General features: G+C 54.7%; 1 protein-coding gene across 8 annotated transcripts in view; it reads left to right on the forward strand.

The window, feature by feature from the left end:
• The window catches only part of SH3PXD2A (SH3 and PX domains 2A), a 234,684-nt gene that overhangs the window by 189,887 nt on the left and 18,784 nt on the right, over positions 1 to 26,013 (forward strand). For 6 of the 8 annotated variants that reach the window (XM_072805451.1, XM_072805452.1, XM_072805457.1 and 3 more), the window contains 3 exons: positions 16,312 to 16,425; positions 20,322 to 20,405; positions 25,254 to 25,371. In XM_072805451.1, coding sequence (XP_072661552.1) covers positions 16,312 to 16,425; positions 20,322 to 20,405; positions 25,254 to 25,371 — 316 coding nt within the window. The remainder of the gene's footprint in view (positions 1 to 16,311; positions 16,426 to 20,321; positions 20,406 to 25,253; positions 25,372 to 26,013) is intronic. The other 2 variants (XM_072805455.1, XM_072805458.1) reach the window with 1 other exon arrangement.

The raw sequence follows: 26,013 nt of genomic DNA on the forward strand, positions 1-26,013 counted from the left end.
TTTGCAGATTAAATTTCCGGAGAAAGAACAGCTGAGAAATAGTCTTGAGCTTTGCAAAGCCATTTCTGTGCTATGGCAGCAAAAGGGATGTGTGTGTATATGTGTGTGTTTTCTCCCCTTAATAAAAGGGAGGGGGATAGGCAAAGGAGGAAGATGATCCAATCCCAATCCTCCTTCTCTCCGTCAATTTGCATCAGCCAATGGGACTGCTGGTGCTGCTGTGTTTTCCAGGATGGTGCTGGTAACAGAAGGAATATGATTAGTGTTATGGAATTTCATGGTTGGGGTTGGGGGTGGCTTTTCCCCCCCTTAATTAAATAAATGTTTTGAAGAGTTGCCCTGGAGAACTGCTGAAAGCAGCGGCTGATGGACGTTTTTGGTCATGTCAGACGAGGACAAGATTATCCAAGTGAGCGAGGGTGTCTCTCCCCTTCAGCCGTGCCGCAGGCTTCCAGGGCCGTCCTGCCAGAAGGCAAGCAAGGGGCCGTAATCACAAACAGGCCGGGATCAGTTACAACCAGAAGTATTACTTTAGACTTTTGGCTTTGATGGGGAAGAATGCAGTTCTCTTTGCCCCTCCTCCCCTGTCCTTGTCAAGTTAAACAGGATCTGTGAAAGCAATAGCTCTGGGATGTAAAGAGAGGCCAAAATTCAAGGCAGCGAGGGGACTGAGAGGCCCAGCTAGGAAGGTTCCCCCCCTCTGCTGATACTGGGGCAGGGCTTTGCCTGGCCTGTTTCTTCTTGGGGGAACTTCTTGGAGAAGCCCCATTTTCCCCAGAGTCTTTCTTGTCTACCGAGGGCGTCCTCACCTCCATTTTGCCCACCAACCAAATGTCCTTGACCCTTCTGCATGCATAAACTGGCATTTTCTACATGTTTGCGGTGTACCTGGCACTAGGGGGAGGAGGAAGTAGGTGGGAATGTAATGAAAATAGCTTTTAAAAAAATAAACTGATGGAGCTCTCACTGATTCTAACCCTGAGCCAGCCCTGCGGGGCCTGCTTCTCAACCCCCTCCCCTGTCTCAACCAGCATCTCCTAGATGAGCATCAGATCTACTCCTTCACACTTGGGGATAAATGATACTGCTCCCTGGAGTATTGACCTCATTAGGGGCGTGCTTCCCCCATCATTGGTACCAGGAGCAGAACCAGGATTGGCCAGCACCTAGACCTCCTTGCCAATAGGGCAGGATTTTAACTGACTGTTCCTTGGAGGATAGGAAGGAAGTTGACCTCATCCTTGGGGCTTTGCATGGGGAGAATGAGCATCAAGGGCCCCAGTGCCTCCCTTACAAGTGTTTAACCCCATTCTTCTGCCTCACTGCACGGCTAGACACAAACTGCCCTCCTTGGACTTCAGGGGCCTCTATTCTTGGTAAGGCCAGAGCATCTTGTCGGTGCTGTTGTTGCAGCTGTTGGGAGGATTCTGTACCCCAGTGGCCTACCCTGCCTTCCATACCCCCATCTCAGCCTCCGTGGGTCCATCCCACCACCTCAAGGCCCTTGGATAAGAAACTTCATTCTAGAAGTGGTTTCCACGTTGGGGTGCCTGAATGGAGTCAGAGCCTGGTTGGGTGGGACATTCATATTCTAGTCTAAGGGATAAGCCAGAGCTGGGGGGCTGGAAAAAATGATATTACTTACTGGGGAGTAAAGTTCTAGCCTGCCATAGCTGAGGGTGAGTCTCAGCTGAGATGTCTTGGGCCTGGCACTGCCAAGACTTAAAGGACAGAAATCTTCATGGCCCAGCTCGACCCCCCCCCCCCCAGATTTATCTTATTCCATGTAGGCATCCCCACCTGAGAACCACTTGTAGGATGAAGTCTGTCCTCCAGGGACCCTGAAGTTGGTAGGGTGACCCCATGGAGGCTGGGAGAAGGTGGTATGGAGAGCATGCAAGATCGGTGACTTCCCAGCTTCCTACCCCATCTCTCTGCTATCAGGTACAGGGAAGAGTGAGAAAGTATCACTGAAGCACCTCCTCTGTGTCAGTGAGCCAGACACCTTTCTTCCTGTAATCCCCACTGCTGCCATATACAACAGGGATCATGACTTCCATTTAGGAGAAATCTGAAGCCCAGAGAGGTCAGGAAATTTGCCAGCATCTTCCCCATACTCTCTGCTGCCTCCTGGTTAATTGTCTGTGGTCCCTTGGGCCCCCAGAAGGGGCTTCATGGTGGGGGAAGATGTTTTTGGCATAGCCTTCTCCCCACCCACCCATTGAGGGCTGGGGGCAGCAGATCTCTGGGGCTGCCCCTTCCAGAACTCCAGGCCTTCCCTCCCCTCCCCCCTAAGGAGAAGGGCTTGGTTTGTGTTTTCTATGTGAGAAGCCAGGACTCTGAGAGTCCCAGTGGAGGCCTCCACCAGCCAGTGGGGTGTGGGGTCACTCTGAATGTGCTTGGGGAAAGGCTGCGGGTGGTGGCCCGGCCCTCTGCATTCCTCCAAGGGCCTCACCCAAGGCGTGGGCTTGTGTCTGGTGCCTGGCCTGCAGGACCTCCCTGAGCTTTGCTCTTCCATTCTAGTGAGGGGAGAGGCCCGAATGAAAATGAGCCCATCAGGTGTACAAGCAGAGTGGGAGAGAGCTTCCGGGTGGGAATGTTAGCTTCCTGGGAAATCTTGGGCAAGATATGCAACAAGCAACAAAAATCTCCTGGTCTCAGGACCCTGTGGGCACATCCTCCTAGGTGAGCCATGAATCTGGGAGGCTGGAGAAGGAAATGCCACCTCAGGGCCTAACTGCACTGGACTCTAGCAGGACAGAAGGCCCCAGGCCAGAGGGATGAGTGCTGGGAAGAAGCCTACCGCTGACCCTAGAGCTGGATATGAGAAGCTACTTGAGGCTAAAGAAGCAGGAGAGGCTACAGTGTGTGGGTGGAGAAGCCAGGGAGGGATGAGGAAGTTTTCTGCCCATCTGTCATGGCATTTCATTTTCAACAACTATTTACTGAGCCCCTTCTTTGTCTGAAACACTGAGCCAGACAGAGACTTGAGAAGGTGCCAGGATGAGCAAAGCATTGGCTTTGTCTCCAGAGAGCTCTTGGTCTAGCTGGGGGAGACAGCCAACATAAACCTAAGATCAGGGTGCTTGGGGAGCACAGGGCAGGAGAAGAGAATCATAGCTAGCAGGAGTTCACGGGAACATGGAAAATATGGGGGCTTTGAAAGATGAGACCTGGGTACAGCGATCGATGGATTCGGGAGACCCACACTTTTGGGGTCTGCTGAGTGTGCACCAAAAAAGCAAGATAGAAGGTGTTTCTTCCCAGGCTATGTGGAAGGCTGGTGTTCAAATTCTGCTCTGCTACTGGGTAGATAGTATGTGGCCATTTTGATACTCAGTTTCCATATCTGTAAAATGAGGATAATGTTTTGAAACCCACGTGGCTATTGGAAAGATTGACCTAAAAAACAAAACAAAACAAAACAAAAACTGAAGTGGTGTGTTCATATTCTCTTCCCTGGTAGACTGGGGTGGGCCACTGTCCAGTCCAGGCAGTGAGTTGTATTGGGGGAACAGAGATAGGAGTCCATCAGGCTCCTGAAATCACTTGGCCCATTCGCCCCCATCTCCTTACAACCTACAGACTTTTCAAAGCGTTTCCCCATCTGTTATTTCAGAGTGGCTTTCTAGGGCTAAATAGGCTAGGCATTTTTCCTAAGTTTGTTTCCATTTTTCAAAGAAGAAACTGAGTTTAAGGGTAAATGGTTGGCACGAGACCTCAAAGCTTGCTAGTGGCCAAGCTTGGATTTGAACAAAAGGGCTGCATATTCTTTACCCAAGGCTCCTTCTGCAAGCTCAGTGTTTCCCAGAGAGTAGGTCCTAAAGACGTGTAGTAGACGCAGCATGAAATGGCATGGGATCCCAACATGAGTAGGTTGTTAACCTTTTCTTTCCCTCCACGTTGGGTCAAGGGCAAAGTGTGTGTTTGGGGCTTCTGTGTTGTTAACATTGCCAATGTTGCCTGCTTGTTTCATTGTTTGTTAGAAAATCTGGCCCTAGCCTTAGTGTCTTGCTAGAGCTTGTCTTAGTATCTTACTAGAGGTCTATAAAAATGTTTCAATATACGTATTTTTCCACTTATCTTCTGTTTACGCCAAGGAATATTGGCTTTCCATTTCGTGTAGCATAGGAAAATGTCTTTTTGAGATACAAAAGTATTTTCATTTTTCTCTTAAAGCAGACACTAGTACAGGTACCACTCGGGTAGCTCCACCAGACTCCGGTGCTCCATAATGCCCGAGGTTCAGGAAGTGCAGTTATAGGACCCTGTGTGGGACACTCCTGGGTCCCCTCCTCCTCCCACAGTCTCCTAGAGTGACACCAGTGGCTCCCAAATTCTAACTGGGAAAGGGGCTTGGAAAAGCATCAATATCGGTAGTGACTGCTCCCCACACAGCGAAGAGGAATCCACGTTGTCAGAGAGCCGTTGACGTCAGGCGGTACAGAATTTTGCAAGGCCTCTATTTAAAATTCCCCAGAAATTAAATAAGGAGGATTTGGAGGGAGGAATGCCCTAGACAAATTGTGGAGTGGGTTTGTTTTGTTTATGGAGATGGTCTTTAAAGTTGAAATTGCCCCCGTTTTATTTTTGCCCCAATTGAAGAGGGGCTGAGCTCAGCTGGAAGGGAGAGGATGATTGTCAATCTAGGACTTTCAGTTAAAGTCGACTCGGTTCTGGGGCCAAGGAGCCTCCATTGTTGGCAAAAAAGAGAAAAGGGAAAAAATATACAAATTCCTACATCTATACTTCTCTGCCACTGAAGTAAGCTAGTTTAAAAATACAGATAATTCCTCATATTTCCGTGACGGGCAGCAGCTACGGAGCGCTCCCTCAGCTCTTCCCTCCAGGCTGGAAGCACACCAGGCACACTACTAAGTGCTTTCCAGTCTTCTCTCTTTGATTTCTCTTTAGCACATGGTATGTAATATTCTCGTCTCACCAGTGAGGACACAACCTCTTTCTTCAGCTATTTTAAATGACCAAATAGCGCGATAGCCCAAGGCTGGCTTCCTAAAAATGTCCATTCAACACTGGTAAATGGCATGACTTCCGGCAGTGCAGAGAGGTAGTGTTAAATACCTCCGTAACGCAGTGAACGGTTTGCCCTGTTCTGTCCTCTTCTAAGCCTTCTGATTTACCTCAGCTTGATGGTCCACTGTCTTTGACTCATCTCCAGTAAACCTCTTTTTGTCACAAAGGGGGGAACAGGCTATCGGCACAGCCTCTTCAGACCCAGCACAGCTCAAATTTACTACATTGTTTTGTTCTCTGTAATTTTATGGTTGGGACTGGTGGTCCTGTTTATTCATGGTGGTGTTCTGAAGTTTCCTAAACAAATTATTTTCTTGAAGTTAAAAAAAAAAAAAAAAAGGCCATTGCTTTTAAATATATATTTACTCTGTGAACCACAGTATACATAGCACAAGGATATGGCAAAAGCCCCACGTAGTGTGGAGACCTCTGAGGTTGAGAAATGCTGATCCAAAGTCACTCTCTCCTGGCATAGCCATTGGGCAAGATCTCATGCCAGAAAGCTATCAGCCTGAGTGCCCTGCCTTGCCCTGCCATGTGGGCTCAGAAAGGATGAGAGAGAGGCAGCCTGGAGATGGGGCCTGAAACCACCTGTTAGCCCCCTCCTTGTGGAGGGGTTGGAGTTGACAGGGCAAGAAGGGGGTCCAGGGCCCATGACTGCTGAGAAATGAGTCTGATTTGTAGACACTGATGGAATGGAGAAGAAGCAGGGAAGGAGAATGGTTTCCCTGGCTCATCTGTCAGATGGAAATTTGGGGAGCTGATGGAGCAGGTGGTATTGGTCGTCTTCTAAAAAGGAACTGGCAGCTGGAGTCATTCTTAAAGGGAACTGTGATTGCTGTCCTCGGAGTCAGACCCGGGTGCTAATCCTGCCACTTGGGTAAGTCACCCAGTCCAGCCTAAGATTTCACAGACCTGGAGACAGAGGGCTTACTGAACTCACAGTCCCCCCAAACCCCAGGACCTTTCCCATCCTTGCCATCAAGTAGGGACACCTGAACTACCCACCTGCCTGGGGACATGCTCAGTTGGTACCTAATATTTTGGCATAGCTGTGAATAACAGCCTCCAGTCATTCCAGAAAGTTCACGCAGTAAATTATAAGATGATAAGATCAGAGGCGCTCTGGTCTATCTACCCCTTTTCATCTTGTCGCTGTTGACCTGTCATTACCAGCTGTTCAGACCTTTGTGGTGGGGGGTGGGGGGTAGGTAGCTCCTGATCCTGGCACAGCTTTCAGTATATGAGATGGTGCCACCTGTTCAGCTCCACTGTCCTCATCTTGGGACTGATTAAAACATCCAGCAGGACAGGCTCCCAATAGAACACCCACCAAGTTGTAACCAGCAAGTCATCACATGTTCTTTGGAAGTGGTCAGCTCTCAGCCATGAATCTCTCAGTGCAGTCCTGCCGCCCCCAGAGGGGGTCATGAGAGCCCCAAGGCCTGAATGGCTAAGCTCTGACACATCCCAGACCCACCAGGCCAGCAGGTCACTCCTTATCAGAATCCAGCGTGGCTGGCCCCCTTCCTTCCTGTTGTGTCTTTCTGCTCAGCCCTGGCTGGGGAATGCTCAGCACCCCCTTGCAGGCTCTCCAGCCATCCCTCAAGGAGTCCGTGTTCCAATCAATCTTGAGGTTGCCCATCCCTACTGTGGAATTCACCTTCTTTGGGAGTTGGCACTTTTGCCCGTGCTGTGCCCTTTGGCCTTGCTCCCATGTCTGTGTCTTCCAGGACCCCTGATTGTGGCCTGGCAGGCTCTCTGTCAGGGGCTCTCTGGTCCCTGTCTCGCCACCAGTGAATGAGACCTTATGGAGGTCAGCCACTCAGTGCCACCTCCATCCCTACCTTGGGTCCATTTGCCCACCACCCTCCCAGTCAGCACTTTCCAGTGTGGGTACCCTGCTGCCTGAGAGAAAATGCCAGGCCATGGACAACAGTCCAGCAGACTCCCTTCCCATCTTGAGCTGGCCTCGCAATGCTGTGTCCTCTCAATCTGTTTCCACTTATCTCTTGCTCTTGCCTGGGACATCAGGGGAACATCCCTTCTGTTACCCTGAGCATTATGTCAGGCATCCACCTGGGAGGCTTCAACCTTTCTGACGACATTCTTAGAAGCTCAGTCTCAGGATTACTCTGCCCTGCTGTTCCTGGAAGGACTTGGTGCCATCTTGTATTCTCTACTTCACCCATCCCCCCACCCCCACCCATGTCGAGCACAGAACCAGACCCAGCTTTCAGTAGAGACTTCCCAAGGTCAAGGGCCAATGACAGTGACACCGAGAGACTCTCTCTCTCCTTGAGACTCCAGACACCCAAGACCCACCTGCCTCCCAGCCCTAGCACTAGTCATTAGGGAGCACTGAAGTCATGGTTCCTTCCTTAAAAATCCCTGCTGCTTACACTTCAACTTTAATAATAGCTCTTTGGTGTAGCTCACTAGGAACCAGGCACTATTCTGAACACTTTTTTTTTTTTTAAGATTTTATTTATTCATTCATGAGAGAGACAGAGAGAGAGGCAGAGTCATAAGCTGAGGGAGAAGCAGGCTCCCATGGGGAGCCCAATGCAGGACTTGATCCTAGGACTCCAGGAACACACCCTGAGCCCAAAGCAGATGCTCAACCACTGAGCCACCCAGGCGCCCCCTAATTTGAACACTTCTTGTAGGTTACCCCCTGTACCCCTTAGAGCACTGGGAGATAGAAGTACTACTATAGATCCATTTTACAGATGAGGAGATTGAAGCAGTTGCCCAAATTCAAACAGCTAGTTAGCAGCAGAGCTGGGACCGAAACCCAGGCAACCTGGCTCTAGAGTCCTTGGAGTAACCTGCTGGCCTGGTGGGTCTGGGATGTGTCAGAGTCCTTGTGCGCCCTGTCTGCCTGCGAATGTTCAGTAGTCTGGCTGTCTCCTGGGTGCCTCAGCCTTAGGGGCCCATCCAGTGAGGTGGGCAGGCAGGAACCGGGTTGGGGGAGGGGTGGCAGCAGCCCAGTGCTTGATGCCTTCTTGCTTCCACAGAGCCTTCCAAACTGACGTAGCAGCCTGTGCTAATGGTCTTGGAATCCAGGCCTCAGGCGCCCAGGGAAGGTTCTGGTGGCCTAAGAGTTCCATCTGGGGGAAGGGAAGGCCATAGGCAGCAGAGCAGGGATAGGTGCCAGAGGTGGAACAAGAAGAATGGGTCAGGCAGGAAGGCGGGGGCTGTGGGGTGCACTGGGAGAGAGTGGGGGAGCCCTTACCCGCTCCTGTTTGCTTTGGACCAAGGAGGCCGCGTGCTGTTAGCTGGAGTGTGTCTTGGCAAGAGGCCTCAGTGACAGAGCCTTCTGGCCAGGGGAGGCCTGGCCGAGGGTGGGCTGCCTTTCGTTGTTCTTAAAGGCGCAGCATGGTTATGGGCGGCCAGCCTTTCCAGTGTCCCTGGTGCCTCTCAGGTAGAAATCTCAGGTCTGCCCCAAGGTCATGGGAAAGGGGTCAGGCCAGGTCCAGAGCAGAAGCAGACCCTGAGGACCCAGCTTTGTGCCAGGTGCAGTGTGGCCAGGTGGGCAGCACAGTCCCATGTGCCTGGCCAGGCCCCCTTCAGCACCCTTCCCCTTCTCACCACCAACCCCTGCTCTCATTCAGTGCTCACAGATCCTCACAGTGTCCCCTCCTCCAAACCACTGCAAGGGAGGAACTCGGGAAGGCTGGGAGGGAGCACCCCTCAGAGCAGCCAGAGCACACTGTGACTGGAGGCAGGTATTGGAGGCCTGGGCTGTGCCTCCCTAGCTGTCCCCAGCTCCTTCCTCCACCCACCCCACCCCCCAACCAGGCTGCGTGTCCACCCTGCCTGCCCACATGCCACAGACGCTCAGCCCTGCATGAGCCTATGTCAGACTTCGAAGGACCCCAGGGAAGGAGAAAGACAAAGGCAAGGCCCAGAAGGAAACTAAAGCCTGCTGGGTTCTCCCAGACTCCAAACCCAGAATCTCATCCTGCCTGTTCCCCTCTGGGGGGAGCTCGGGCCTCTCCTGCTGGCCTCAGCGCTGGTATGCTGGCTGTACTTGTGCCCATTCTGTGCGCTGCGCAGTGGGGAGGGAGGGAAGAGCGCCTGAGGCCTGTGTGTGCTCTATGGTGTCCCCACGCCTGGAACACCCGGCATATACCAGGTGCTTGGTTAGCACTTGGTTATGGAGATGCCATATGTCCCTGAGGTTGGGCAGCGCTACAGGCAGATCATATCATCCTAGTATGACGATGCCCTAGGGAAGCTGGTCCTGCTCCAGGTCACCAGCTGGGACATGGTAAAGCCAGGATCCAAACCTAGATCTTGGAAGAGGAGCTAAGAAGTGCCCATGGGCTGAATCCTTGGTGCGGGCAGGGCCAGGAGTTGTGGGGCGCAGTCAGGGAAGGCCTTGTGGAGAGCAACATAGAACAGAGGGAACTTCAGAGGGAGAGGAAGGAACAGGGTCCCCCTCCCCCACCAGCTGTTTTGTCCGAGGCTGAGCTGTGACCTCAGAAGACTTTATTAACGTCCTAATTGTGTGCAGCTGGCCTCCTCTGGCCTAATGAGCTCATTATCCTCTGTCATTAAGGAGGCCATTGTGGCCTGGTCACCCGGGGGATAGCAGTGGCCTGGGAGTGCCCGTCACTTCCTGCCAGGCTGGCCAGGCTCAGCCCCCTCTTGGGGAGGTTGAGGCCCCCAGCCCCTGGCCCAGGTCCTCCCATCCCCTTCTTCTGTCTGTACCCACCTCTGATTCTGTCTCTCTCTGTGTGTCTCTCAGTTTGCCCTCCACTCTTTCTGTCCCTCCCCCAGTGCCAGCATTGTCAAGCCCCAGTTAGAGTCCATTTTAGAGGGCTGTGAAACTGGCCCAACCTCTGAAGATAGTGCTCAGCCTGGAAAGAGAGAGGATCGGGCTTCTGGGCCTGAGGTTTTCCCTCTTGGGGCCGGGGATCCCTTTCCCTGCCCTGGACTGGAGGGGCTGGCCGGGCTGCCCCAGTGTGGCCTTCTCCCCACTTAGCCCCTGGGCCATCATGAAGCGGGTTCTTACGCCCACGAATGGGGTCAGCCGCTATGACAGTGCTATTGCTGTTCTTTCTGGGCCCTTGCCCTCTGGAGAGGGCTGGTCCCGGCCTGTCGGCCAGCCTGGCTGAATGACATGCTTCTGGCACTGTGGGGACGTAGCGCTCACAGAAGGGACCACCATGCTGGGGCAGCATTCAGGGGACTGGCCAGCTCCAGATTCTCCCAGACAGCTTATCCAGTCTGGGGATTTCGCTCTTCAGTGCACCCAGCGCCCCCGGAATGAAGGCTTCTCCTGCACATGCAGTGTGTGGGGGCTCCCTTCTCAGGGCCCCTCTGCAACAGTCCGTGGTCTCCCACGCTTATGGTAGCCCCTCTCCTGCCCCCTGCCGGGGTTGTGGGGTGTATGTCAGCATAAAGGTACCCCGGGTAGGAAGACCTGCTGGAGCCTGGCTGCCGGGCTGGAGTCTGGGGTACACTGAGCAGTCTCCGGGCCAGGCCCCTTGGGGGTTCTCTACCATCTCCTATTCCACCAAGTTCTCTGTTCCCCACCTCCCTCCAAAAAAGAGCGTCTTCCCCCTCTGCCTGGAAACAAGGGTTAACTTCTTTGGGAAAGGTCAGGCCTGGCAGCCAAGAGCCATCCCCATCTGAGCACTGCTATGGCCACTTCCTCAGTCCAGTGAGAAGTCCTTTCATGAAACATCACTAAATGTCCTCTCCCAAGAACAAAGGCTGAGAGGGTGGGAAAGGAAAGCTAACACAGGCCAGCTTGGAGTGTGGACCCATCTTCCTGGGGACATGGAAGAGGCAGAGGTGACTCGGCTGGTCCCTGGGCAGCCGTGAGTGCTGGCCTCCTCCCCTTCCACACCCTGTGGCTTCAGTCCCTCAGCAAAGCTCCTAGCTTCTGTTCAGCGGGCACCTGCTGTGCCAGACCCTGTGCATTGTCCTGCCTTCTCCATCCTCACACTGGCCACCCAGGCAGAGCGCGGTCCTACTGTTTTACAGATGAAGCCTCTTACAGGCTCAGTCCCTGTCCCGAGGCCACAGAGCATGGGAGTGGCAGGGATGGGATTCACACTCAGATCTTCGGCTCCAGCACTTTGGCTCTGTGCCTCAGTTTCCTTATCGGCCTGGCTGCCTACTGCCAGCTCAGTTCTGCCTTTGAGACAGAGCAGACATGGTACTTACAGTCTCAACAAGATGAATTCTCCAAGTGCATGAGCCACTGTGAATTGTGGGGTTGATGCTCTGGATACCATCAGGATTTGGAGATCAGTTAGGGAGGGCTCACCGACGTGGTAGGACAGGAGACAGGAAGCTATAGGACCTCTGTCCTGGGGGACCGTGTGAGCAGAGGATGGGAGCCAGGCTGAGAACAACCCTGACACATGTGGAGCAAGGAGGGAAACCCCAGAGACAGCTCCCCTCTGGCCCCATTTCCCACCTTGCTTGCAACCATGAATTTTGTCAGCTAAGGAAAGAGCAAAAGATAGCCTTTTCCATTCTTTTGGAACCCCTGAAGGCAGTCCCCAAACTTCTCAGATTAACTACATGGGAACACACATGGTCTTTTCATCAAGGTTATATTGAGTATCTCCTGATCTACTTACTCTGGGCAAAGACACCACCTGGCCACCCATGGGTGCTGTTAGTCTGGGGGATACCAAACAACTACCACCATGTTAGTAAAACAGCCCAAGGTTTTTGACTTCCAACTCTGTGTTAGGCCCCAAACTAAGCTACTTATATCTCATTTATCCACTTCAACAACCTTAGGAGGTAAGCACCATTAATTATCCCCATATCAGGGAGGGGAGACTGAGGCTCAGAAAGGTTTACTGTTTTGCCCAAGGTCACACAGGAAGTAGCAAGCCAGTACCTGAATTTGGGTCTTTCTGACCCTAGATCCCTAATTACTACCCTCTACTTCCAGAGGACCCTCACCTGTGCGCAGTGGGGAGTACACACAGCCCTACATTTCTGCTCATTGTGTACATACACGAATCACACGCTCAGTGACACAGACATAGAAGTACATGTGTGACATACCAGCATTCAGGGACACGCATTCCCAAGGCATCACCTCTGCCCTTGTGCAGACACCAGATAAATTCCTTATCCACTTCTGTGGTGGTTAACAATATGATTCCTGGAGCCTGACTGCCTGGGTTTGAGGTCCATCTCTGCCTCTTCATAATCATGATCTTGACCTCAATTTCCTCATCTGTAAAGTGGGGATGATGATGACAGTAACACTTCACAAGATTCTTGAAGATTAAATGACGTATGTAAAGTTAGTGCCTGACCATAATCATCCTCCCGTATAACAAATGCACACACCCACATAGATATGTACATGGGCATAACCCATCTCCCATGTACTCAAAACTACAAAGCCTTGTCCACATCTACCCCATATGCAGCCCACACACCCTAAATCTCTGTGGAAAAGGGGACTCTGTGGACGCATGGGGACTGGAGGTGAGCCCGGGAGACCCGTGGGGCTAGTGGCTAGTTCAGGCTCTAATTGCTCCTCAGTTGAGCAGCAGGGACTTTGGTCAGGAGCCCCGGTTACAGCAACTGACGTCTGAGCTGCTGGCATCTGGGAGAGGCTTGTCAGCAACTGTGGGTGGGCACAGGCCCAGTGAGCCTCCCCCAGAGGCGTAACTGTGTGACTCATGCCAGGGATCCTGGGAGGTCTGCATGGAGCTGGGGTGGGCACCTATGCCCACCTGGGTGGTGTTTGAGCCTGTCCTCGTTTGCTTGATGGAGGTGCCCGCAGCCGAGTCAGCAACAGGCTCTTCTCTACAGGGCCTTAGGCAGGAGAGACCTGAGACTGGAACCATTCAACTTAGCTTTGCACATTTCAGGACTGGAACATTTTGGGGCCTAGGCCATTGTTCCCAGAGTTGTCAGGAACCCTGGCTCCTGGGGGAAAGGAGGGAGCAGGATGCACAAGGAAGGCTTCACAGAGGGTGAAATAAGGGGTGGGGAAGACAGGACCACCTGCAGAAAAGAGACCTGAGCCTTGGAATTATGAGGCTTATGCAGTATGGCCACAGGGGGAGAGGGAGAAAACAGGAGATGAGCAGGCTGATGGACTCACTTCATGCCAGATGAGGATATAAACTAGCTCAGATGGGGCTTATGGAGAAAATCTCCCCTCTCCCACCCCCCTACTCCCCCTACCTCAGCCCTCCTGGTGCCTACAGAGGGGCTTGCCTCCTTTGCCTCTACTAAGGGTGACTTTAGAGCCCAAATTCCAGAAATAGAAGGCTTAGAAGACATTGACTATGGCCATCCAGGAGGCCACCAAGTTGCCTGCCTTCCTGGGAAGTCACAGGTTCACACAAAGGAAGAAGGGAATATTCTCCCAGTGGAGACAGAAAGTGATTGCTCCAGAAGGTGCAATTGGCAGTGGCACACCTTGGTATAGAGAAAGAGGCTAGGAGGGGCTGGGCATGGAGGGATCTTGGCAAATCCTCACCAAGCACATGTTTCCAAGTTCCACTGTTCCTGGGCACATCCCTATTTTTTCCAGTGACTGGAAGATCCCTGGCTCCAGCCCAGGCCCATCCCGGGGAAGCCCTCTCCTGGGAAGCAGAGCTCCCCTTTGAGGGTAGGCCTTCAGGGTACTTCTTGGCCTACAGGAGTTTGGCCTGGCTTACTGGGGCGGCGGGGGGGTATGTTGTGGAACTGGGGTGGTCAGGTTGGTGAGGATCTGGAGGTATGGGAACCAAAACGTGTACTTTTGGCGTTGGGGCCTGGACCTGGGGGTCGTGTGGGAGCCTCAGCCTTCAAGACTCCCAAAAGTGACTCCAGGTTGGGAATTATGGTGACTGTGCTCTGGGACTCTTGGGGGTTATCCTGGTGAGTGGAAATTTGAGGAGGTACCAGTTTCCGAGAATGGCTCAGAGGGCTCCGTCCTCACCTTCTGAGGTCTCTGGCAGGTGCCCAGAGAACTTGAATTTTGTCTCTAGATTTGACTCACAGTGGTGGACCTTCAGTCATGAACCTTGGTGGTTGTTGGGCAGAGATGGCATTTGTAAGGACCCCTGGTTCCCGGTGATGGAAACTGGCTCCTGCTTAGTTAAACAGCAAGGAAGTCCACTGGATCACTGTAATTAGGGAATCCAACAGGGTGGTCTAGCTTTAGCCCACCTGGAATTTGGAGCTTGAACAATGTTAATCAGGACTGACTCTCCATCTCTGGACTTTGCTGCTGCTTTACTGACTGAACTCTCAGGTCATCTCTTCTCACATACTCCCACAATTCCTGGTTTACGTGGGACTTAGCATTCAGATTGCCAAAGCACCCGTGTCAGTTCTTGAGACCACCCTGGAACCGTTACAGTGTCCAGGGAGAAGACCAATCAGTCAGAAGGTGGTTGGCTGGGTATACCCACTCCTGCGGTCAAGGACACAGAGCCACCTTCATGGTGGAAAGCCTTATGAGATGGGGAGCCCTGTTCCATGACCTCTGGTCAGGCTCGGTGGAAGAGCTCCTCGGGGTGGTGCTTCTTCGCAGAGACTGCTGGGATTCCAGAGAGTGCTCCCCCAGAAGCCTAGAGAAGGGGAAAAGACCCCTGTGAGTCCATGCCTTCTGATTTCTTTGGGGCCTCCATCAGCCATAGCCTTGTAAGCAGCCACACCTGTATTGCCTGGGTTCTAGGAGAATAGTGCTGTTCCGGAGAGCCCCTGTCGGTGGCCCACGATGTATAAGTGGCTGCGATGGCCTACCCCATCCCACTCTGGGGGAAGACAGACTCTGGCCGAAGGAAGGGAATGGAAGGGAGGAAGGCATCCACCCTGGGTTCCAGAGGGACAGTGAGCCAAAGAGGCCTGGGCCTTGAAATTCCAGACTGCTCGTCCAAGCAGTATAGGTCTAGAGCAAAATTGAGCTTAAGAACAGAGGTTCTCAAAAAAAAAAAAAAAGAAAAGAAAAGAGGTTCTCTGTTCCTGCCCCCACACATACATAGAGTCCCCCTTCAGAGTGGTCGCTTGTTACTGATGAACCTGCCCTGACACATCCTAGTCACTCAGATCCGTAGTTTACCTTAGGGCTCACTTGTGGTGCTTGTGGACAAGCGTGTAATGACGTGTACCCATCATTACGGTATCATACAGATGTTACTGTGTCTCATGGGCTTGCAGAGCTGCAGGCAGAGTGTTGTGGAACTCTAGGGAGGGTGAGTGCAGTGGGCATTCAAGACAAGATCATGGGCTGTCTGCTGTCCCAGGCCTGTCACCCAGAGCAGTGGGGACCTAGCAGGAGACCAGGAGGTAAGGTAGCTCCAGGTGCCGAGGTCCTATGCGGTCGTGGCACTGCTTTCCTCACCCCTCCCCATCATCACAGCAGCCCTCACGCCACCTCCCGTACCTCCCACTATCCCCCCTCCTCGAGCAGCCACTCCCTGCCATAGGCAGGGATGGCTTTCTCAGTGCTGCGGGGGGAGAAGCCCAGGACCTCTTGACAGGGAACAGTCCATATTTGGAAATGGTGAGCTCAGTCATGGACAGAAAAGAGAACCAGTGCCAGATTGCTTTGGGGGCAGAGAAGGATCTGAACGGGATGGGGGCAAAGACAAGATCTTGTGAAGTGTAGCTTCTAAGAAGAAACTGAGGGCAGTGGAGCCCCAAGACCCAGGTGCTCAGAGTGCTTTGCTCAGTCAACTTTTGTTTAAATGCAAAATGAATGAACCAATGAATGAGAAAGAAAATGAGTGAGCTTTTGTCATCAGGCCATGGCCGTCAAGTGTGCAGTGCCCACTTAGTGTAATTGACGTATCAACACAGCTAAGGGCAGCCGTGAGCGGCGCCCAGGGGCAAATGCCACTGACTCTTGATGGGGAGGGGGCACAGTGGCTGTCAGAAAGTCACGGTGAGGCATTCATCTCTGAATACCTCTGAAAGCAGGGAAAGCCAACCCCCCAGCCAAACCAGCAGTCCTGCTGGGTTTCAGGGACCCTAAGTGGCCTCTGTGTTCGTCCAGAGCTTCCCGGGCCTTTCCTACAAGCTGATCTGCACACAGTTGGTATATCCTTGTTTGAATTTCATTGTCAAATTTTGTCATCAAGCATTTGGGTGAGTGTGGGCCAGTGTCCATCGGGCCCTCCTCTGCAGGAGCATGTTGGCTTCTGAGTATGGCGCAAGCTTCTCGAGGCTAGATGTGAGCCGGGCGTCTGCCACATGCCAGGCTGTCTGGCTCTATGCCCTGTCCCCTCTCCTGTCTCCACCCCTCTTGGGAGCTCATGACCACATTCTCTCTTATCCCCTCTGCAGGCTGGTGGTTCGTGAGCACCTCGGAGGAGCAGGGCTGGGTCCCTGCCACCTACCTGGAGGCCCAGAATGGTACTCGGGATGACTCCGATATCAACACCTCTAAGACTGGGGAAGGTAAGGACCTCCAGGTTCAAGGGGAGGGGCAGTAATGAGGCATGTGCAGGGAGCAGGCTGCCTCGGAATCCTTGGGGATTGGTGCCTACCCCATCCCTGGCCCTTGGAGTGAACCCAGTTCTTCTGGAGGTAGCTTTCCCACTCTTCTCCCTAAAACCATCAGAACTCCTAAAGAGAGTTGGGCCATGTCCTAGCCCCTTCCCTTGGGACCCCATCTCACTGAAGCCAACCCACGATCTCACCTCCCCTTCCAAGCCTGTCCCTGCTGGCCCTACATGGGGCTCAGGTTAGAGGGGACATTTTCCAGGAGCGTGGATCTCAAACTTTGGCAGCTTTGGGGCAGAGATTGGAGAGAACAGTCTTAGGGCTAGACCATAAAGCTCTCTTTCCCCCATAAAAGCCCTCATTTCCCTGGGGAACCCCACAGAGACCACCACTTTTGTCTTCCCGACCCCACACCGTGCTCTCTGCTACAGGGATGACCCCAAGGGGTTGCATGCACGCAGCTTCTGCTGTGCCTGTCTGCTCAGAGGCTTCTACTCTGGGTGTCTGTTATCCCAGCCAGCAGTGTGGACACACAGAACAGGTCTGAGTCATGTCTCAGAGTAGCAGAAACCATGAGGTGGCCCTTCCACCACTGGCACTTCTGATCATCTCTGGCCTGGTGAGGTTTTTCTGGTGTTTTCTCATTGCATTTCAAAGAACCTGATCCCTGCCTGGTGGCACCCCCTACCCCCGGTGGCCAGCACTGGCCTGGTCAACCTATCTGTGGACTCAGATATTTGCCAGAGCAGGCCGCTTGAAGCCCAGTGAGTCTCAGCCACCCCCAGTTCCTGGCTGCCTGCTCCTATTAACTGCCAAACCCCCCATGTCCTGGCAGGAATGCTTGCCCTAACGGTCAGTAGGGATGGTCCAAATGGGCACATCTGAGAGCCAGGGGGATGGAGGCCTGTCACCCGGGCTCAGGCCACCTTCAGCTCCACCCTCCACACACACACCCTCCATTCCCTGCTGCTCAGGCCAAAATAAGCAGTCTGCAAGGCAAGCGCCAGCTCCCTATTCATCCTTCCCCTAAATGTCGGTTACTGGATGGGTGGTTGAAGCCCCGCCCTTCCTCCCATGTAAATGCTTTATTTCAGCTCTGTGACCAGTGCCATGGCCCCCACAGTGCCTGACAGATTTCCAGGAATTAGGCTCCATCAGGAAGGGTTTGCATGTTCAGACCAGGTGCTCTGTCCTTCCTGGCTGCTCCCTGGTCCTGGAACTGAGCCTGCTCCCAGTCTCACCTCTCGCTCTGCTGTACCCCTGCAGTGGTGGAGAATATTAGTGCCTGAGCTCCTCCTACCCACTTCCACATTCTGGGGTCATCCCAGGGCCTCTGGGAAATAACTGTCCCTAGAGCATAGAGTGAGGTCTTATTCACTCTACAGGTGTGTGACCTTTAGCAACACGCTTGTCCTTGTAAAGCTTGAGCCTCAGTCAGCTTCTGTGGCCTGGTGGCCTTATGCCCTATGCCTGTCCAGGATGCATTTTGCTTGTAAGCAACTCTGAGAGGGTGTGTGTGTGTGGAATCAGAGTCCCGCCTGAAAAGGATATGCCAGGAATGTCTGAGCAGAGACATCAGGAGATGGAGGACAGGACACTGAGTGGGCAGGAAGGAACGGGAGATGTGTGTGTGCATAGGTGCCTGCCTGGTTTGAAGAGAGCTTTGCAGAGAGCCAGCAGTAGCAAGTTGTAAAGGATTTTGACCTTGATGCAGCAAGAATCAGGCAGCCAGTGCAGGTTCTGCATTCAGAAGTATTTGCCTGTGTGTGGATGTGCACTCCAGGGTGACCTTTTTTAAAATAGATTCCTCAGCATGCTTTTGATAGGACCAGTGTGCCAGTACCCCTGGCAGCATTTGGGCAGCTATGAATTTCATCCTCACATCTTGGGCATCTCTACCCCGCTTGACAGGGGGCTTCAGGGCTCAGTGTCCCAGCCCAAGGCCCTAGCATCAACGTCCACTGGTCTCTCTGTCCCCACAGCCATATGGCTAAGAGATTAGCCTACCCTGCTCCCCTCTCTGGCCATCTCTACTCCAGACCTGTTGCCATCCCATCATAGGTCCCTGAGTCCTATGGACAGGATTGGAAGCCTTCATCCCATGAAATCTTCCCTAGTGACTCGTGTTTCATTGCCTTGAAAAGAAGAGATCATCAGCTGTTTTGGTTTATTTCTATTACCAGAAATTCTGGCATATGCTCGTATTCCTCCGAAATGTTAACGGTAGGAGGTAGGAGGGCTGGGGTGGAGGTTGAAGAGAGAGGAGAGGAGAATCAAGCCCAGCACTGGCAAGTTGCCTTAGTGAAGCGCTGGATCCATTGCCTTTCAGAGGCCCAGAGAGGTATCACCTCCACGGAGCCCGCAGGTCAGTTTGTGGCAGAGGCAAAACTGGAAGCTGAGTCTCTCCCTGCACCCCTGTGCCCTGGAGCCTTTGCTGGTGGGTTTGCATCAGTATCAGCTCCTTGCCAGGGCTTTTTCCCTTGTTGGTGGGCTAAGGGGTGCAGGGTCAAGGGGGAAGGACATTGTCAGGCCAAGAGTCTGGGCTCCAGAGCCAGACCACCTAGATCTGTGTGCTTCCCCAACACTTAGGCGTGTCATCCGAGGATTTCTGAACACCTATGCCTCTAGTTTCTATCCCATTTCCTACATGGGGATGGTGCCGACAGAACAAGGCTTTCTCGAGGCTTCAGTGAGACGGTCCTCGTACCTAGTTGAAACTATGGGGGCACGGCCTGGGCATCAGCCGAAGCTCCTCTGCCCCCAGGGAAACCACAGGACACATCCGCCTGGGGGGGGGGGTGGGGGGAGGGGGTGTCAGCTGTCAGAGTCCTTCCCAGCCTGGCCTCACACAGGACCTCGTTTGTTTTCCAAAGAACATGTTCAATCCCTGTCCCCTCTCATGCCAGGGCAGGTGGTGTCAGCCCCTATGACAGATGAGAGAACAGGTGACAGAGTATGGTGACACAGTAACCAGGCAGGGAGGCCTCACCTGAATCCATACCTCCAACCTCGTGTCTAGGCCTCCTGCTTACAAGAAGCGGGTCAAACAAGACAGCCTTCCTCCCTCAAGAAAAGCAAATACTTCCCAGAAGGCTTTGCAGGGCTTGGCTCAAGGTTGTCTGGACAGCTTGCCCTTTACTCCAACTGCTGGCCTCCCTCCCCCAGACTTCGGCAACCTGCTACCCAGATTCTGCAGAGCCGGGAGGTGGGGCCCGCTTGCTACCCTGCCACCCCCGCCCAGTGTGTGTTCCACCTGGGAACAGAGGAAGGCTGAGGGCTTCTGGAGCTGGGCCATGGCACCCAGCGGAGCAGTGCAGGATGCCACCCCACAGAGGATGGGCTACACAGAAGGGGTCTGTGGCACTGAAAAGCTGTGGCAGGTCTCCCACTGTTGCAGAGACAATGGGCAGTGTGCCATGAAGGAGCAGAGGGCCTATGGCATCCATCCCCATGTACACTTCACCCAGCGCCATTTCCTAGTCACCTGCCGGGCCCTGTGTGAGGTCCGGGGGCCACCTGGAGGGCTGTCCTCATTCCAGGCTGGGACCAAGGATCCTCTTCACCTCTCAGGTGCTAGAAGGCAGAGTTCTCAGCCCCTCCTGGGCCCCAAGGTATAACCCATAAGATGTGGTTTTGGTGGCCCTGCCCCACATGTTGGTGTTGTCATTGGGCACATCTGCCCACGTCCAGCGAGTGCGCACTGCTGGGGGGCTTGGTCCCAGCGATGATGGCCTGTGAGCATGAGCCTTCCCTCCCACCACCCCTGTCCCGCCTCATCCCATCTCATCCTCCTCTCCATTTTCTCCGCCGGTTCCGTCGGCCGCGTGTTCCATTGCCATCTCCCACACCAGTGTCCAAGAGACGCAAGGCCCATCTGCGGCGTCTGGATCGCCGGTGGACCCTGGGCGGGATGGTCAACAGGCAGCACAGCCGAGGTGACTGTGGGAGCCAGCTTCTCCTGCCCAGCCGCTGCCACCTCTCTCCTCCTCCCTCACTCGCTAATGCCCTGCCTCCTCTCTGAGCTCTGCTCCTCTCTGCCCTGTGGCCTCTTTACCCAGATTCAACAGTCAGACTTTCATTCACTTTCTGCAGCTGGGGGTGGGCATAAGGGAGGAGGGTGCAGGGGGCTGCCTGGGAAGTGGGGGTGGCTCTGGCTCCTGCCAGCATCCTGCGGGTGGGGGTCAGGGGACTCACAGTGTGATTGTGGGGGCAGCTGGCCTAAGGAGGGCCACATCTGCCCTGGCAGCTGCAGATAAAGAGAACTGGGGGGGGGGGGTGTGAGTCTGCGGCGCTGTCCCACTCACTTGCCCCCATCCTTCATTCCCTTGGCCAAAGCTGGTTTAGCGATTACTTAGAGACAGAGTAGGAAGAAGGACCAGTCTACAACCCTCCTCCTTCAGCAGCTCCAGGGAAACCAGAAAGGGAGCAAAAGTGAGTCCCAGCCTGGTCCTGGGGCACGGCCCCAACCAGCTTTGAAGGCAGCGTGGGGTTTAGCCGGGAGCCTCCAACGTCTTCAGCACTCGGCACTGGCACCTCATGAGGGGCCTGAGACGATTCCAGGGAGGCCCCTAGCCTGCCATCCAGGCTGATTGGAACCAAGACAATTTGTAGGTTTAGGGCCTTTCCAACATCTAGGAGCCTTGGGAAGTAGGGAGATTAGGGGTGGGCCTCTGAACAAACCCTGGACAGCTCCAGAGCCCGCAGGCCAGCAGGGCCCATTCCCCCTATCTTTCAGAGAACACAGCTGGGGGGGCGGCTAATCAGCACTGGCCTCTCTAGAATAGCAGGGATGCCCCATGACTCTCACCCCAACCCCCACAGCTCATTCCTGAACAACTCTGAGACCATGTTTTGGTATCTGCTCCAAGCCCCAGGCAAGCAACACGCCTGGACGCTGAGGTGATCACCGCCTGTGGCTGGCTCAGTATCACACTCAGAGCACTGGCCATGGGAGCCCAGCTTAGGCTTGAGGGCAGAGCAAAGACTGGACCCTGAGGGCTGGTGCAGGGCAGGAGGCCAGGTCATGGGAACAGCGAGAACAAGCTGGAACGTAAAGCAGAGGCACCCTAGAACTAGGAACTATGGGGCAGCGTTGCTGGGGGGCCAGGCTGGGTTGCTGCCCTGAGCCTTGGCAGCAGAGGAGAGTGGGATGCTGGCCTGGAAAAACAGCAGAGACAAAGGTTTGGCCTTCCCCCATTCCCTCCAGCGTCTGCTCCAAACACCATCTTATACTGAGTCCCAAACAACTCTGTCTCCATAAGCACATGGACACTTACAAGTGACGAAGCACTACTACCCGGGCACAGCAGCAGACTGGCACCTCCAGCCCGCGCACAGCTGTGCATCTGTGGTCCCTGGCACACAGCCACTCACACACAAAATCCCGCTTGTGTGACCACACATAGACCGTTGCACACATACACTGACAGTCACAAAGGCATCAACAATCTGCCCAAGCTCATGTTGTATGCACACCTCTGCAGCAGCACCCAGGTTCACATACGGCTCCGTATACAGACTCAACATGTGACCCCTTACACCACAGCCACACAGGCAGTGTGTTCACAGTTACACAGTGGTATACATGGACACACATGCCCAGTGAAATGCACAGCACTGTGGACATCATACATACACAGATACGTAAGTGAATACAAGCTCACAACTTCTCTCCTTCTCCCCCCCTCTCTCTCCAATAAGAGGCCTAAACAACGTTATTTCCCATTCTCAGCCCTATGTTAAATCAGGGCTAAGTTGAATCAGGCAGCCAAGACAAACTTGTAGCAAGCTGGCTGGGAGAAACTCTGCCACTAACAGCAGAGCTGATGGGGGGGAAGCAGGCAGTGGGTCATATATAACGAGACGAGAGAGAAGCAGTGCTTCCCCAGGGCCTCCACTCCCCAGCCCCTCAGCCAACCAGGCCTTTGGAATCAAAAGCCCTCTTGCAATGGGGTTGGGTAGGTTGTAGGGGCCGGGAGGGGAGCCAGGGAGACTGCTGACAGAGGGGAAAGCATTTGAAAGAGGAGGCGTCTGTGGTTTGGAAATGGCAGGGCTCTCTAGCCCCCGCCTCCAAAACCAAAACAGGCCTGTCCACCTCCCCCAGTCAGCCACCCACCCGCCCAGTGGGCGGCCTGGTCAGCCCTCCCTAGGGTGAAGGTGCCACCAAGCTTTGATGGTACATCAGAGTGACCACAGTCTCAACCCTTCCCAGAAACCTGAGGTGCCCCCAGAGCTTGTGGCTCCTCTCTCCTCAACTTTGATTCCTAAGAGTCTCTTCCAGAGACCTGAAGCAACCTGAATGACTCGGCCACCACCCGAGACCATTTGAGTCTGGGCATCCTCCCTACTGGGTCCCCCTAGTCCTGCCCCCAGGTAGGGTGGTGACCCTGGTCCAGGAGCGGGGTCAGCTCTGCTTCCTCGGGGAGATCTGGGAGCTAGGAACCTGAGACCCACATGGCGCGTGTCTCTGGAGGAAATCCATGCCTCCGCCCCCTAAGCCAACCATAATGGAAGAGTAAGCCCCCACCCAGACCGATTGGAAGAGTTGCCCTCTGCTCAGCAGCTGGAACTGGCACAGTGACAGGGCAGGACAGGCCTCTAAACCAGCCAGATCTCTTACTGGGAGCACGGATTCCCAGACATCTGTGTTCATGTCAGCCTGAGGGCCACCGAGAACAGGGCCTTTTGCAGGAGCAGTGCAGCTTTACTGGGTAAAACAGAGGGCTTGCTTCTGCCCTCCCTGAGAGGGTCAAGGGAGAGCAGGACACTTCCACAGCATTTGCTGCTATGTCCTCAGCACACACACTGGAGGCTGCAGGGGCTGCTGCGCGGGCCTGACTGCTCCAGAACCCAAGCCCACGTGTCATGCTTTAGGCCCGTTCACGGCCATGCAGCAGGGCAGGGCCCCTCTGATCTGCCTAAGAGGAGGACTGTAATTTTTCCCTGCAAAAGCAACTTTGCCTAGGAAAACTTTAATGATGCCTTCCTGCTGGAACCACAGGCTTTTAAAAATAGCCCAGCTGAACAAAAGCAAAATATGGAGCCCAGGCCTTGCCTCGCCCTAACCTCAGAGCCCTCGATCCCCAGGGGCTGGCGCTGCCCTTCTGGCCACAGCCCGGGCCAGGATTTACCGTGCCCTGCTGGAAAATGGAGCTGGGACCAGAACAGGCAGGAGAGAGGAGGGCTGGCCTGCAGAACACCAAACTCCTCAAAGGCCCGAGTCAGAATCTGGCTAGACAAGGTTCTCAGGCGGTCTTGGCGGCTCTCCTCGGCATGGTTGGATGGGACTCTGAAAGCTTCCAGGACTTAGTTGATGGTGAGAAAGCCCTGCCTCCGGGAAGAGCTGGCCCTTGAGAAGAGTGTGGGGAAGAATAGCGGAGGCTCCCATGGCTCGTCACCTTCCTTTTGCCTTTGGCGGCCTTTTAGACTCGGCCAGGGCCCACCGGCACCGTCCCTGCAGCCTGGCAGGGCAGCCACCCGATAATCCAGAGTGAACAGATGGCCCTCCCACCACAGGGGGCCCTTGAGGTGGCAGCTGCCCCCTCCCCCACTCCTGCCAGAGGCTCAGACCAGGCCGCCCATCTGGGTCCCGCTGAGTTGCCATCACAGTTGGGAGCTGGGAGGAGGGGGGCAGGCATCTTAGACCCCGGCCTCCTGCTATTTTCAGCTCATAGAAAGCCTCCCACACCATGCCCCTGTTCAGACACCCTTGCCTTTCAACGATGCACTGCCTAGACCCTTTGGAGCCTCTACCGTGTGCCAGGCATAGCCTAGAGGAGGGAAAGCGTGAGTTTGGGGGGGACCTTCTCAAAGGGTGTGGCCAGGGGGCCAGTTCTATCTGGCTCAGCTCCTCATGCTCCCTGAAGGGATGTGTGCTCCTCCCTGAGACCTGAGCGCTCCCCTGGGGAGCCTCCACCCCAGAGGCGAGGTTTCAGAAGCACCTCCCTGGAAGCCTGGGCAAGGGCCCAGGTGGAGGCAGCGGACCCCCACCCCACCCCCCCGCAGGAAGAGAAGCCAAAGAGATCCAGATGCCTGGCCTCCCCACCCCTGTCCTCCGGGGGTTTTCCTGAATTCCTGTAAGATGCCTCCGTCCTGGTGCCTGGGGAGACCCTGAGCAAGGCCCTGGAGCTGGCAGCGCCTTACATGGGTGGGACTCACGGGTTCCCCACTCAGGGCTCCATGAGGCCCTGCCCGATGGCTACACTCAGCGCTGTCACTGGTCACTTGACCACCAGACCCTTGTCTTAAAATGTGTGACCACTTCCATTGAACATGTGTTCCCCCCAGTCCTCTTGGGGAAGTTACCTGATCAGGTGATCAGATTAGTGGTTGGGGGAAGCTTCATCAAGCAGGTGCCCCTAGAGCTGTCAGGGGGTGAGACAAGAGGCAGGAGTTCAGGGGTGGAGGTGGGAGGACTCCGAGCAAGTCTGGGGCATGGATGGAAGCACGGCACGTTCAGGGAAGGGGAGGGTGTGCCGTGGGGCCTCCAGACGTCCCAGGGACTTCCTGACTCAGGTCCCACAAGGGACAGGTTCTCTGGCTGTGCCCTCAGGACCCCAGGCCCCAGCCCCCTGGCTGCTGTTCCGGGGCTGGGAAGCTGGGAGAGCCAGCTCTATCCTGCCAGGGCTTAGCCAGGGCACCTGGGGCCCTGGCCAGCTTCTGCACACGCTGGGAGCAGCAGTGAGGCAACCAGCGAAGCAGGGCCAGGCCAGTGGAGGAAAAGACAGGAAGGAGGGCCTTACCGAACCTCGGCTAACTGTGCCTTCTTGCTTCACTCCCTACAGAGGAGAAGTACATCACTGTGCAGCCGTACACCAGCCAAAGCAAGGATGAGATTGGCTTTGAGAAGGGCGTCACTGTGGAGGTGATCCGGAAAAATTTGGAGGGCTGGTGGTACATCAGGTAGGAGCCTCAGCGGAAGGAAGAGCGACCTCTGCCACACTGGCCCCAAGCAGCAGAGCTCAGTGCAGAGTGGCCGTGGGCACCAGCCGGCAGGTAGATGCTGACAGCAGCTGTGCGCCTGCAGCCTGGACTTGGCTGCCTCAAGTCTGCTCGTCTGGCGGCTCCTCTCCCGGGACACGTAAAACAGAGCCAGGGCTGTGGCCAGCAGGGCCCAGGGGCCCCAGCTCAGCTTGCAGGCAGTGGTGTAATCCCTTACCCGGCATCTGCCAAGAGGGTCCAGCACATCTGAATTTGGTTTTCTGTGTCCGGCCTTGGCTGCCGGGCGCGCTCTGTAGCTCAGGCCGCCTGAAGCGCTGGCATCCACAGGCCTTGTGGAGGTCCCGGCAGGCAGCCCCTGCTGCCCACAGCTCGACCCTGGGACCCCAGATGTGGGCTCTCCCGGGCCGTTCTCTGCGGGGCTGGCTCATATGGCTGTAGGAGCCAGGGAGGACCGAGGCCTCTTCCTTCTGCCCCTCCCTCGTGCAGGGCCTAGTTACATTTCCAGCTGAGAAACCCATTTGGGAGTGTGGGAGGGGAGTGGGGAGCTTTCTTGGCAGTCCCGGGAGCAAACTAAAGCCTATGGGCTCACCTCTCCCTACCAGC

This window comes from Canis lupus, chromosome 29 (assembly GCF_048164855.1).
Source record: "Canis lupus baileyi chromosome 29, mCanLup2.hap1, whole genome shotgun sequence".
NCBI lineage: Eukaryota > Metazoa > Chordata > Mammalia > Carnivora > Canidae > Canis > Canis lupus.